This window comes from Sceloporus undulatus, chromosome 3 (assembly GCF_019175285.1).
Source record: "Sceloporus undulatus isolate JIND9_A2432 ecotype Alabama chromosome 3, SceUnd_v1.1, whole genome shotgun sequence".
NCBI lineage: Eukaryota > Metazoa > Chordata > Lepidosauria > Squamata > Phrynosomatidae > Sceloporus > Sceloporus undulatus.
In genome coordinates, this window is record NC_056524.1 from 22,341,221 (window position 1) to 22,355,660 (window position 14,440).

General features: G+C 39.8%; 1 protein-coding gene across 1 annotated transcript; it reads right to left on the reverse strand.

The window, feature by feature from the left end:
* Positions 1-202: 202 nt before the first annotated feature.
* Positions 203-14,128, reverse strand: LOC121926849 (collagenase 3-like). Its single transcript, XM_042460169.1, has 10 exons — positions 13,993-14,128; positions 13,525-13,766; positions 11,923-12,071; positions 11,691-11,816; positions 10,664-10,825; positions 8,933-9,053; positions 7,338-7,471; positions 5,589-5,748; positions 4,471-4,574; positions 203-1,987 (listed from the first exon to the last, which is right to left on the reverse strand). The coding sequence occupies exons 1-10, from the start codon at positions 14,113-14,115 to the stop codon at positions 1,887-1,889; spliced, it is 1,422 nt and encodes a 473-aa protein (XP_042316103.1). The 5' UTR covers positions 14,116-14,128; the 3' UTR covers positions 203-1,886.
* Between the last annotated feature and the right edge of the window lie 312 nt (positions 14,129-14,440).

Sequence of the window (14,440 nt, forward strand, 5' to 3'; positions counted from 1 at the left end):
TCTTCATATGAAACATGGAAAAAATGGTAGATTCCTGTTAGAGACAAAACTCTTTAAAGGGGCTGTGTGAGAAAGTAGGAAGGTGGTTAGGAGAAGGATCATAAAAGAAGAAAAAAGTTTGGGATGGATTTTAACAGTATGTGTGCATGTTTGTGTGTGTGAGAGAGAGGGAGGAGGAAAAATAATTTGTAAACATCTGAAATTTCCGTGTCAACATTTATATGCTTTATTTTTTAGTTTAAATAGAAATTGCTTTGAGCAAATAAGACCCATCATTAATGCACATTTCTATGGGTTATTCAGCAATGTATAAAAACAGAGAACAAAGAAGAGACATAACCAGTACCTTAAATGCAGCATATGCTGAGAATTTCCAGAAGGTATTAGAATAAATACAAAATAGGTGAAAAAATGTAGTGTAGTATATAGCGATGGCTCAAGTTTCAATAGTTCCAAGGAAGGAAATAATTCCACTAATTAGTAATAGTGTTGAGATGTTGGCGTTCAATAGTTCCTCAAGCATGCCCAAATACCTCTCCCCTCCACTTTGTTTCTCCATCAAAATGGCAGCAGTAACTCATACCACATCACTTCCTGGTGCCATTTTGGAGGAGAAACAGAGGGGAAAGAATATGCTTTATACCTGAGGCCTGAATACCACTTGGTAATGCATCCGAAGAAGTGGCTTGACATCCACAAAAGCTCATGCAAAAAATAAAAAACTAGTTAGTCTTAACTAGTTTTTAAAGGTATTGCCACATTTCATTTAACCCTCCCCTCCCTTCCTCCTTTTTATTCTGCAAACTAACATGGGTGCTATGGATGAGACATTTGGATTATCTTCACCGAAAAATTATGTCATTAAAAATATATTGTAGGGTTCAGGAGAGGTTGAAAGACTGAGAGAGACTCCAAGGCCCCAAAAGTGGCCCATATCCAGTGACTGTATGTGTTCTAGGGGTTGGACCTTCCCCACCCCTGCTGTATAGGCACTCTGTCTTAGCTGGGATATCAGAAGAACTTGGAAATGTTACTTTTTTGGACTCTTTTGAGAACCTCTCAAGCTGGGATGGGCCACTAGCTCCTGTTTCTTCTTCCAGCCCAATGTGACAATAATATACAATTCGAAGAGCACCGGTGGTTAGAACACCACAAATTCTGGAAGGGACACTTTGTGTCACTGCTACTGCCCAGCATTTCTAGTCACCTTGGGAGGAGCAACAAAGGAACCATTTGCAAACCATCTAGTCTGGAGAGCAGACAGTGGCTTGCCAGGTGTTTCTGGGAGCTAACATCTCAAAGGTAGATTCTTCTAGCTCTGCAAGTGGCCAGCCAATGTTTTAAATAAATAGATGAACAAATACAATCTGGTTGGTGCAGACAGGAGAAAGTGCAGGGGAAATGGAGCATTAAAATACAAGGAAGAAAAGCATGAAGAGACACTCAAGTGACACATTACACAGTTAAGCAACCTCTGGATTTTCTGGAGATTTTGGGATGACTTCACCCTAAAATGTGCTAAATTTCTTTCTCTAGGTGCTAATTGATCTTCAGCTCTTGAATACTATAATGGTACAGAGGCAGTCTTTCCATCAGAACCTGACATTAAGGTTGTCTTCTTCCTCACTTCTAAATAGTGTAATGCCCTACAAAATGCTATGAAATACAAATGCTATCACTTTTTCATATAACTCAGTTCCAGACTGATGTTTGTTTTACTAAACATTTCCATATATACAGTATAAAATCAGTGGCTGAATTGCCAGGGCTTGTTCACAGAATCAAGCTTCTAGGCTAAAAACAACAGCAAAAACTCTTTAACACCCACAATCTTATTTTTCATAGGCAACAACTCATTGTACAGTTCAGAACTTGGCTCAATATGATCAGCACCAGAAAATTGAGTTGGTGTTCAGGACCCGAATAATTCTTTCACTCCAGATGCTGAATTCAAACTGCAATGCTCCATTGAAAAAGTATATATAACCTGCAGGAGAAGAAAAGTAGTAAGATTTTAAAAATCCACATTTTATGATGTTATTATTTGTTTCATTGACACAACTTATTACTTGTTTTCAAAATACAATGGCTAGGGTTGTGAGTTCTTTTTTTCATTTGTGAGAAAGGAAGATGGCTCCCAATTTCCTTTTCCTACTGGAGACCCTTGTGTCCACTGACTGGAAGACCCATGAGAGCCTACTGAACCATATGGAAGGATGCAGGGGGAAAAAGAAATTGGTGGAAATGTTTTCCTCCATTTTTGGCCACTTAATCTTGGATTCATCCGTGAACAGAATCAATTCTTTCATTATCTGAAGCCTAGTTCAGACCCAAGCTCACATTGCTGAAACTACATCAATAAGGGTGTTTTGGAGAGAGAGAGAGACCTGAGAGTTTTATTTAGTATTTAAAATATCTTTAGTATTTTAAAATATGTTTTCCCCAGCTGGCAAAACGATTTGTTGATTAAGACACTGGAGTAGGCTTTCACAGCCTCCTGGTATTCCCAGGCAGGGACATCCACACCTATTTTATCTATGAATTTATACCCTGCCAAATATTACATAAAACTTTTTTAAGAGGAAGCCACAGTCCTGACTTCGCAAGACCTGAGTTGATCATTTTGGACCTTGAAGGTCTCTTATTCATTGGGTTGCCATAAGTGAAAGTTGATGATAAATAACAGCAACTTGAGAGTATGTATTTTCCCTGGAAAACGATTAACCATCCATTATGAAGCCTCGCCCTCCCTCCAGTCCATCTGCCTTGGTCCAGGCCTTGGAGGTAGAGAGGAACTGCTGGACCTCTTACCCTTTCCCTCCACCACTCCCTTCTCCTTCTGTGTCATGTCTTTTTAGATTGTAAGCCCGAGGGCAGGGAATCGTCTAACTAAAAGATTGTATGTACAGCGCTGTGTAAATTTACAGGGCTTCATAAATAAAGGTTAATAATAATAATAATAATAACAGTTAAGACAATGATGGTGAGGCACCATCAACACTGCCAGAATCAAAGGGGTTTGTTGCACAGCTCTTTCCTGTCCTTTCCTCCTGAGCTAGGCGCAGAATGAAAACTTTTAAACCTGTATTTTATTGCACACATTTGTGCGCAGGCAGGCAGGAGTCCTGTACCTGATCATGGCATCTTGTACCTCATTTGGGCTTCTCCTATACCTTGCAAGGAACAGAAAAATCCTGTTCTTTCAAAAAGTGCAGGAGAAGTCTGGATCAGGTACAGGATGCCACGATCGAGTATGGGATGCCTCCTCTCTGGGTATGGAGGTGTGTGATAAAATCTGCATTTAAAAGTTTTCATCCCATGCCTAGCTCAGGAGGAAAGGATGGAAAAGGGCAGTGCGATAAACTCCAAAGCCAGAAGGAAGATCTTTACACCTACTATGCCAGGGCATTAACACATGAGCCCCATTCTTGCTGCAATCATACTTGTTAAAGAAAACAAAATTATACCTCTTTGTGAGCAGCTATTATCCCATGCCTTCTCGGTCATGTGACTCAGGCTGCTTCTGCCATCATGCTCTCTTGCTTAGCCCTCCTTAAGCCTGCCTCCCGGACCTGTGCCCTACCCAGCATGTCCTTTGGCATATTTCAATTTAATATTTATTTTCACTTTTTCATGCAATTCCAGAGCTCTGCTACCATGATTTAAATTTTTGAACAAGAAATAGAAAAAAATAAAAGCAATCAGCTTGCTTAGGAAAAGCAAAGGGAAGAGGAGGACATGGGGAGATCAGGGGACACTGACACTATTTGACTGCTAATATTGCAACTGCCCCAGCAACAACATTTCGCACTTGGGGGCTAGCATGATCACAAGCTCATTGACAGGTTCCTGTTTTCCTCCATTTTGGCCACGTAAACTTGGATTCATCCATAAACAGAATCAGCCCTTTCTTTATCTGAAGCCTAGTTTAGAGCCAAGCTCAATTAAGACAATGAAACCAGGAAGTCCCTGTCAATGAAAACAGACACCCTAAAAGGCTTTAGAGACATAGCAGCTATGGGTCGGAGGTGTCACTTTCCCCCCCACTTCTAATTGCAGTTCAGAAGCCACATGTGATCAAGTCCTTAGATGTATGGGCGCCTTGGCTTCTTCAGACCATCCTTTCCCAGGCCCATATATCCATCACATTTCTCAATGAGCTGTAAGTGCATCAATTATGGCAAACATCTAGGAGTGGAAGGGGATATCTCATTAATGTGGTCTGGCTCCTGGTTTGAGGGGATCCTGGGCAAAGTGCTTTATGGTCAACACCTTCTATAAATGGGATTGGTGTAGTTGCCTTGGCAGTTAAGAGCAGGCTGCCTAACACTGCTTAGAGCAGTGAGACAAAACACACACACACACAAGCAAGTCCTCATGGGCAGATATCACTACTGGGGCACTTTGGGGGCAATAGTAATTTCCCAAGTATGGCAGATGCCAACTCCATCCCTGAGCAGAAAGACATACCATTTTTCTGATAGGCTGCATCCACTCGGTGACCAATTCCTGGGAAATCGTCCTCGATAAATCTAGGGTAGTCTTTCTCCATAACCTGGCTATTTTCATCATAGCTACAATAAAGAGGACAAAACAAATTATAAACAAACACATATCTATTCATTTACTGTCTTGAGCAGTGTGGCTATGTTTCACGCATTAGCACAACAAAACACAAACAATGTAAAATCCAGATGAAGAAAAAAAATAACAGAAGTGGCAATATAAAACAGCAGGCTATAAATGCAACAAAACCAGTGCCCAGTTCAGTGGTGGTGTATATACATTTCACGCACAAGGTAGTGGAGATACTTAGATCTTTTCTGGGAGGTAATTTCCTCAGATTTTTGAGGTTGTAGAAGAGATTCTGCATGGTGATGCACACCTGACAACACAAAGAAACCACACAGTGGAGCCTACTCAGTTCATCCACAGGACTTCCTGTTGAGGGCTTCACACAGGCTTGGGAACTTATTGCACTGCAGATGTTCCTGACCTTCAGTTCTGATGCTAAGCACAACTAATTGGAACTGCAGTCCAACAATATCTGATAGATCACACATCGTCCACCCTCCCCACCATGTTAAAAAGAGACTTAATACCTTTATAGATCATAAGGTCTACCAAAAAAATATGAGTTAAAATAATTCCAGAAGAATTTCTGCTCCAAATATTTGAATTAAAGAAGCCAAAACAAGGAAGGCGGGGAAAGCCAGACTTATTCATACTTAGATAAAACTCATTAAAATCAGATGAACTTAAGAAAGTCATAAGGACCAGAGTAAGAACTGGCCCATGGATCAGGAGATGATTGAGTCAGTTTAATTGGAGTAGGTCAATGTCTTCAGAATCTACCTTTGGAAAGCATCTAAAATCACAAGACTTCATCAATATATCCATGAAAGCTTGGGGAAGTGATTTTGGGGGACTAGAAGACCCCTAGTCAGTTTGGCCAAAACATCTCGATCCAAACCATAGAGTAAAAGATGTTTGGTACAATATGTCAGTGCTGGTTCTGTACCATTGGAAGAGTGAGAAAGAATAAGAGAAAAATATATTATGTCACTGGTCTAGCAACACCAACATACCTCCAGTATTTTTCACCAACAAAAAAGAGAGTTTTGCCTGTTTCGCTGATGTGGACAGCTGCATCTATCGCCTTCACAGATCTTGGCAAACCCAGTTCATAAATTTTCTTTGGGTAGCCTTCTACTATGTCATAGCCATTTAAAGCCCAGAATTTCCGGCCTGTGAAGGAGTGGGAACGAAGTATTAGACTTAAACCTAGATTTGCCTCCACCTTCAGATACAAGCTGATCATAATATAACCTCATATACAGTATATCAATGCCTCAGTCCTAGTCTCCTTCTGGTAAATGAGATAGAGAATGATTTTGTTCTCAAAGGGGTGATGGATGAGACTGGTAAAACACCTGCCTCAGGCACTTTATACACATTATGCTGGCATTGGAAGATTACCAGAGCTGAGCACATTTAAGTTCGATTCAATGAAATGCCACTATAGAAAGACTACAGAAAGACAAAATATGTTTTTCCCCCTTCAAAGCTTATTTTAATCATATGCAAATATTTGCACATTGTGGCTGCAGTCCACTGATCCCTTACAGGGACAATAAGATGTTTTTGATTTCTGTAACGAAAGTACACATATTATAAAATGTAGGACAGATACAAAGCTAGCATACAAAATATCCCTTTCACTGCAACCAATGGGAGGAAATTTGTAAAAGGAAAAAAAATGAGAAAAGACACAAGACAAAAGAAACTAAATGAGGGGAAAAAACCAAAACCAACCCATCACCATTTTACTGTCCTTCCACTCTGTAGCAGTTATTGTACCAATTGATTAATGCATTTTTTTAGTTGGATGCCCCTCCCCTAAAACCACAAAATCCCCATTTTTATTTTATTTTATTTTTAAAATCTGCTTTTTTCAGCACAGTATTCAAGATCGCTTACAACCATTTAAAAACATAGTACAATGAAAAAACAATGGCGGGATACAAACCGCCGCTTTGCGGCGCTCCCCCGCTGGCACCATTTGCTCCACGCGGGAGCCGCAGCAGCCAAACCGCGCAACTGCTGCGCGGAGCAAAAAAGAAGCTCCATTTCGGAGCTTCTTTCTGCGCCGCCTCTATGATGTTGCGAGGCGCCGCAGGCGCATTCGCGACGTCATAGGCGCCGCGACACGTCTGGACACTATGCGTCCAGTATGGAAAGATGGTGGCGCCCATGTGGAAGGGGTGCCGCCATCTTGTACGTATTGTATACGTACTAGGGTTAGGGGGGTGCGGAAGCACCACCCCTTCCTAACCCTAGTATGTATACAATACGTACTATATGGCGGTGTGTATCCCGCCAATGAATACAAAAGATAAAACACAACCAAACCAGAGTTCTATTTTAAATGCAGACATTAAAAACACAAGTTAAGCACAGTTTTATAAAACACATTTATCGCATTTAAAATGTGGTTTTAAAAACATATTTAAATGTAATAAAATAGAAATAAAACACTCCATCTGTCACCATAAGTTAAAAACCAAATGCCTCCCTAAATTAAAAAGACCCAAACCACGTAGAACTTTAAAGTACTTTGAATTCTGCCCAGAAATGGATTGGCAGCCATAATATGCATTTGATTTAAAAAATAGTCACTCTCTTCATTTCACATTAACTATAAGTAGAAGGGTTGGAAGTTCTAATTGCTGAAGATGGGAAATTTTCTTCAAATTCTCACACAATTTCCTTCTGGCTTTTCCCTATAATGCATGGAACAGGGATTTCGCTACTTCCTACTCTCTGCAGGAACTTACCTCTAAAAAGCAACACATGATCATTCTCAGAATTTTCGTATGCTGCATCAATCTTGCTGGGGATTTCTGGCCAAAAGGACTTAATTTGTACCAAATCTGCATCAACCATCTGAGGATGTAGGCGCCAGAAGAACCTGTGACAAGAAGAAAAACATCAGAAATTGAGAAACTGAACAGCCCTTTCAATTAGTGCGTAAATTAACTTGCTGAGACCAGTTCTCAGGTCATGCTGCATCATACAAATAAATATCATAGTTGTTAATTATTCTGATTGTAGACATTCAATGTACAAAGCCTATTTCTTGCCTAGAACATATTCATCAAATGTTTGTATGAGTTACAGATAAACTAGGATGGTAGACTCACTCCAAAGCATGACTAGCATTGAACGATTGTGAGAGTTGTTGCCTAAAACATGGGGGCTGGAAAAGAATGTTTCTTGGTCTCTGAAGAACATATTGAGCTAGTTTCTAAACCCTTTCCTCTCTAACAGTACCTTCCTTGGGGGTGGCTATGAATGCGTCCATGGATCAGGAGCTGAAGAAGAAGATGAAACAGAAGAGGCAGCTGGGCCTAAGGCGGGCTATAAATAAACCATTTATTTATTTATTTATTTAAGTATGTCCAAATGGCCAGTCTAGTTGGACCAGTGCCTTTAGATCTCTTGGGAAAATGTCTGATACCATGAGCTGTCTTTATTATAGCCACCTCCTGAGTGGCTAGAGGGACTCCAAATGAACAATAAGGGGAGAGAAGGTCATCTTCCCATTGTCAGGTCCACCTGCACCAAGAGTCAGCTGTTGTGGTGGAATCTGAGCAAATTGGTATACAGTCAGCCCTCCTTATCCACAGATTTTTTATCCATGGATTCAAGCATCCATGGCTTGAAAATATTCAAAAGAAGTATAAATTCTAAATAGCAATCCTTGAGTTGCCATTTTATATAAGGAACACCATTTTACTATGCCATTGGATTTAATGAGACTTGACCATCCGCAGATTTTGTTATCCACGGGAGGTCCTGGAACCAAACCCCTGCAGTTAACAAGGACCCAGTGTAATTTTTCTAAAGCAGCTATATAAAAATACAGCCACGTTAATAAAAAAAATAGCCTGCTATTGTACAATCTGACATTCTATATGCCAGTAAGAATTATTTATTACTGTTAAGAACATGGGCCAGTGTGGTGTAGTGGGTTGAGCATTGGACTATGACTCTGAAGACCAAGGTTCAGAGTTCGGCTTAGCTCACTGGATGATTTTGGGCAAGTCACACTAGCTCAGCCTTAGAGGAAGGGAAGAGCAAACCCCCTTGAACAAATCTTGCCAAGAAAACTCCATGATATATGTTTACCCAAAGGTCATCATAATTTGGAAATAACTTGGAGGAACACATACAAACCTTGATTTGGTGGAACTGAATGACTAGTTGGCTGTACTTGGTCTGAAGGATTTGAACTCATCAAAAGCAATACTAAAGCAATTTGGTTGTATAATTAATCATGGCTCTCTTTATGGACCAAAAACACACAGAGTACTGTATATGGATAAGAGCCTATACATATAAATGAAACACTATTTCATTTGGCTCTTACCTGTCCTTAAAGATCATCATTTCTCCTCGAAGTTCTGTGATAGCATCAAGAGTCAGGTTTGGGCTACATTTCTCAGGAGTTTTGGGGTGATCATCAGGATGAGGATCATGGTCTCCTTTGCCTGTCCAGAAATACAGTGTGTTAATGGTGTGCAAAATTGTTTTAATATTATATAGGATGACATGAGAAAAGTATGTAATAGTTCTTCTTGGAGGCTTTCCAGGACACTTGTAGCCAATTAGGTACATGAAACATATCCCTCTTCAGCTTCCATTGAATTTGAGGGGGGGTGTTTTTAAAAAGAAGCAGAAGGTCAGTTTAAGGAGGCCTGTAGCCCCATTGGGCTTGAAAGAGGACCTGTGGGGAGGCAGTGGGGAATCTGTAATGGAATGTGTTTCAACATGGGATGGAATGTGTTACACTTGCAGAACCAGCAGCAATAACATTAATGGCAGACCTAAGGGCTAAAGCAACAAGGAAGGAAATATGTTCCTTTTTGCCAGTGTGTTATGGGATGATTGAGAAATATATGGGAAAAGGTCTAGTTAATATTTAAACAACAAAGAGGTAGAAACATAAAAGAGAAAAACTAGAGGGTAGATGCATATGCCAAATATGAATAACATTTGTTATTTCTTTGTATGTCTGCTATAAGAAACTTGTGTGTTTTACCTAAGGCAAGAGGTGGGTCTCAAAGCTGCTAGCAACCTTATGTTTCAGGATAGGGGAGCTCTCCATTTGGTCTTCATCTCACAAGGCAAATTATACAAGCACACCTACCAGAAATTGATTAAGCTTGTATTTTCCATTTTGAGACTGAGTTTAATTGCAAATCTTACACCTTAAAGGTTCTAGTAAAAATTTGGACTTTGATCCTTCGTCCCAGCTCACACACCCATCCTTATTTTTGTACTACTCAGTTTTGAATAGTTTTGAAGGACATGAAAGTTTGCATGCTATTGAGGAACGTTGTTGTGTACCTTCAAATCATTTCCAACTTATGGCAACCCTAAAGTGAACCTGTCATGGGGTTTTCTTGGAGAGGGTTTGCCTTTGCCTTCCTCTAAGGTTGAGAGAATGTGACTTGCCAAAAGTCATCCAGTGGGTTTCCATGGCTGGATGGGCATTTGAATCCTGGTCTGCAGAGTCATAGGCTGTATCCACACTGCAGAAATAATCCAAGTTGACAACATTTTAACTGTCATGGCTCAGGATGCTCAGAATGCTATGGAATTCTAGGAACTGTAGTTTTGTGAACTATTTAGCCTTCTTTGTCAGAGACCTCTAGTGCCACAACAAACTACAGTACCATCCCCAGAATTCCATAGCACCAAGCCATGGCAGTTAAAGTGATGTCAATCTGGATTATTTCTACAGTGTGGATGCAACTATAGTCAATGCTCAAATCACTAAACCATGCTGGCTCTGTGGAATTATTACTGGTCCTAATAAAGACATTGCTTGCCTTTGAATGTTTTAAATTTGTTTTGATTTTGTCCTATATATTAATATTTTAGGTGATGACAGCACAGCTTTGAAGTGGATAAACTGGTTTGTAGGATCTAACACAGGGAATGATCATAAGAAGCTGTAATTCTGTGCAAGCAATGCAAAGTCATCCAATGGGATATCAGGCTGTTAAACAGGCTCCACTGAGGAAACTGATTGCTGGTAAGTTCCATTCCTGAATTAGAAGTGTGCAGAAAGAGTTGAGACAAAAGCCAGACGTACCATAAAGAACCTGGATTCCTTGTACATCATCATCTGGAAGTAAGAAGCCAGTGTTTCCTGTATATGTGTAAACTGGATACATCAATGCTCCAGGGTCTCTGGAGTGCTCAAGTCCCAGAGAATGACCAAACTCATGGGCAGCCACAAGAAACAAGTTATATCCTAGGAGACACATGCCATGTATTAAGGAAACATTAACGTTTATACCACACAACAGCACTAACCTGATCCTGTTAATTAACACAGTTTTTGCAACATATGTTTCCCAGTTTTGGGGGGAAAGCAGGATATAAATAAATATAATAATTAAAAAGTGATGATGAAAATATTAATGCTTCATAGAACTATTCACTAATTTTCTTCTTCTTTTTTCTTTTTTAGTAGGGCAGTGGAAATGTGTCTCTCACTGAAGTGAATTAACTGAACAGGATTTGGGGGAAAAGTTCCTAGAATCCTCCAGCCTGCATAGGCACTGGTGATACTGGCTAGGAGTTTTAGGACTGGTAGTCCAAAAAGTAATGTTTCCAAGTTCTAAACTGAACAGTAAACTAGCACATACATAGCAGTCTAGTGCTAATGCTTAGTGCTAATGAAGTCAAATTGAGGCTCCAATCCCACATGTATTTATATGGGACTAAGGCTAGTAAATTCATAGAATCATAGAGTTGGAAGAGACTGCAAGGGCCATCCAGTCCAACCCCCCTGCCATGCAGGAAGTCTAAATCAAAGTATCCTCAATTAATTGGAACACACTTCCAGGTTAAATTGAATGCCATCAGGGATGCTTCAGAGGATATGCAAGGCTGCAGGAAGAAGGAACAGCAAGTAAACCATAATCAAAATGATCTGTTTAGTTTGCTGTTCAGTTACTTATTAATATAAACAACTGTGAATCACAGATATCTGAGCAAAGTGAAAACGTTATTGTCTGTAATTCACTAGTTGAACATTATCTAGCATTGTGGTCAAATATTATTTAAAAACAACAACCCACAAGGTGCTAGATGTACTTTAGAGTGCATGTTACCATTGGAATCAGTTGACCACAGCTCATCTTCATCAAAATGGGCATCTCCTCCAGAATTTGGTCCAGGAGGAAAAGCATGAGCCAAGAGTCCAGAAGGTCCATCAAAGGGATAGAAATCACCATGTTCTGCAAATATTTGAAAGAACCATAAATATGATGAGCACACTTAACTGATAATAAAATGAAGAAGTAGAACAACTATTAACATGCAAAGCCATTTCTCCCTTATTACCTCTCCTTCCAAAGGAGATCATGATATCAGCAGTACCACTGCGAATTCTTGTAAAGTTGAGCGGTGTCACATCAGACCAAACCTTGAAAGCTTTCCTGAATGCTCTGTCCACTTCAGACTTTTTCAGGTCAGGGGTGTAATTTACAATCCTGTGAAACAAAAACAATTGGATCAGAAATGTTGCAAAATGCTCCTGTGATCTGCTTTCCCCCATTACCTATTTAGCAAATATAAACATACAAATGTATGTATCAGAATTACCTTTTGGAAGTGTCTGTAAAGGACAAACTCCACACACAATTAAGATGGCTTGCTTCTTTTGATTCAGTTAAACTAATGGCATAATCCTAAACTTGTTTTTTTGGTGAACCGGCTTTCTAGTATCCAAGCATGCAATGATTACACACACTATGTTAGCCATGTCTTCTCAAAAATAAGAGCATACAACTTCACTAAAGGATATTGTTGGTTCCATTTCTGCTTTCCCTACTCAGAAAACCCAGGTGTACTTATTCTTTGATACCTCTTACTATTTATAAATGGGCGCATGAAACAATGTCATACAGGACCAGCAGGGGTGTAGCATGGGAGAAAATGAGTACATTGCCCTCCCAAATAAGGATTCTGTCTGCGCTCCCAATGAAAGGATGCTCATTCCTTCTTAGGTCAGCTCTGAAGTTTGCTTGTCTTATTTCTGCCCTTACAATGATATTTTCTTTCAACCCCCAAATCTATAGTATTGCAACAATTTAACATTTCAGATGATGATTTAAAAATATATTATAGATGTCGGTAGAAATGGGGCAGAAAAAATAATCAAAGGAATGCAAACACAACAAATATAAGAGTGCTAAATGTGAAATTTTTCATAAATTTCCTAGAAATTTGGGGCATAAGGAGAATTTAATGGGGAGGGCAGATTTTTTATTTATTTAGGAAGGCAATTCATTTTGCCCTCCCCTCTATTTACTATAAATCTGAATAGTGACATACAGTGAAAGACATGTGGCCTTTGTAGGGCCAGGGGGAAGAAAATATAAAAGGTTTATAAAAGTTGCACAATGCCTTCCATTTGCAGTTCATATGGATGAAGAGTGTAGCCCTAGAATAACTAAGGCCTGTTACAGACTGCCAAAATACAGCTGCTTCGGGTCTCTTTGGAGGTATGCTATTTAAATGATGCATGGGTCCTAAGAGTCTGGAGGTTGCGCCAAAGCCACACTCCATTCCTAAGCACTGGAGTGCAGCTTTGGTGCAGCTTCCGGATTCTTAGGATGCATGCATCATTTAAACAGCATACCTCCAAAGAGACCTGAAGCAGCTTTATTTTGGCAGTCTGTAACAGGCCTTTATGATGTTGGTGCAATGATACAAAAGTACAAGGTAGATACAACCACACTGAAAAAGAAGTGGTTGAAAAGGGTTTTTAAATGAAACAAGAAATAGCAAACCTTAAGACTCTGGAGAATTTGCGTTAGACAACATTTGTCTGTTTTAGCATAGGGTATTTTCTTTTATCTTTTAAAAATATATACTAACAGTGCATTGTTTTGTTCTGATACCACAAAAAGAGATGTCAGAACCTAGAGCCAGTTTTCTTACCTGTATGTTAAATTATTCTGTGGCCATTTCAGCTTTCGAGGGAAAAAGTTGTATTCCCCCACATCAGGAACACCACAGCGTGGCTGTTGCATCAGCTCATATGTGTCTTCATCTAGTTTGCCTGTGACATCCAGTCCAAAAAATGCTTGCATTTCTCGAAGTTTGGAAGCAAATGTACCAGCTGATTTTCGCAGCAGGCCAGCAGGATTGGACAGGAGATTGTAATGGGTCTTTAGATAGCGCTGAACAGAGACAAAACAACACTTAAGACTTTCAATTTGCTAAGAAACCATAGTTCATGACAGAGGAGGAGGAGAAAAATAAGGGCTTCATCATTGTTATACAAGTTGACATAAGCAGAAAGACAAGTCTCTGTTTTGTGCAGCTTGCAAGAGAGGACAACAGAGAGAAATGGAGAAGACTGAAGTAACAGAGTAAAATTTTTGTATAGGGAGACCGGTACTATACCTCTGCAAACTCAAAATCTTGCTTTGTGAACTCATCGCTATCATCTTCGTCCGATATCGGTAGTCTATAACACCATGAAATGCCCAGCAACAGGGAAAAGGCAGCTGCAGCACTTAGATGCATTCTGCTGGATGAATACTAAACTTTCTGAAGTCTGATGGTTTAGCCTGTAACACAGTTGATTTTTATAGAGCTACCCAAGTGAGTCATCATCTCTCAGAGACAATTTTCAACTTCCGAGAGACTGTAAAGTAAACATGCTTACACTGCTCTTCCCTTCCCACCTTTTTTCACCCAAGAAGGCTTGGGGTTTGAGGAATCCTCTCTCCCACCAGTGGCTTAAAACATGATCACAGTCAGCATATTCCCAGGTATTGTGAGAAAGACTGAGCAGAGCAAACCAAGCATTTTTTTATTACTCTGCTGTAACTGATTTGACCTACATTTA

Excerpts from the sequence above, each read along its gene's own strand:
- LOC121926849 (XM_042460169.1), bottom strand. The coding sequence starts at position 14,115 with ATGCATCTAAGTGCTGCAGCTGCCTTTTCCCTGTTGCTGGGCATTTCA. Across the intron at positions 12,072-13,524 it reads CAGAATAATTTAACATACAG|GATTGTAAATTACACCCCTG; the intron begins GTAAGAAAACTG and ends TTTGTTTCACAG. Across the intron at positions 10,826-11,690 it reads GTGGTCAACTGATTCCAATG|GATATAACTTGTTTCTTGTG; the intron begins GTAACATGCACT and ends TGTGTCTCCTAG.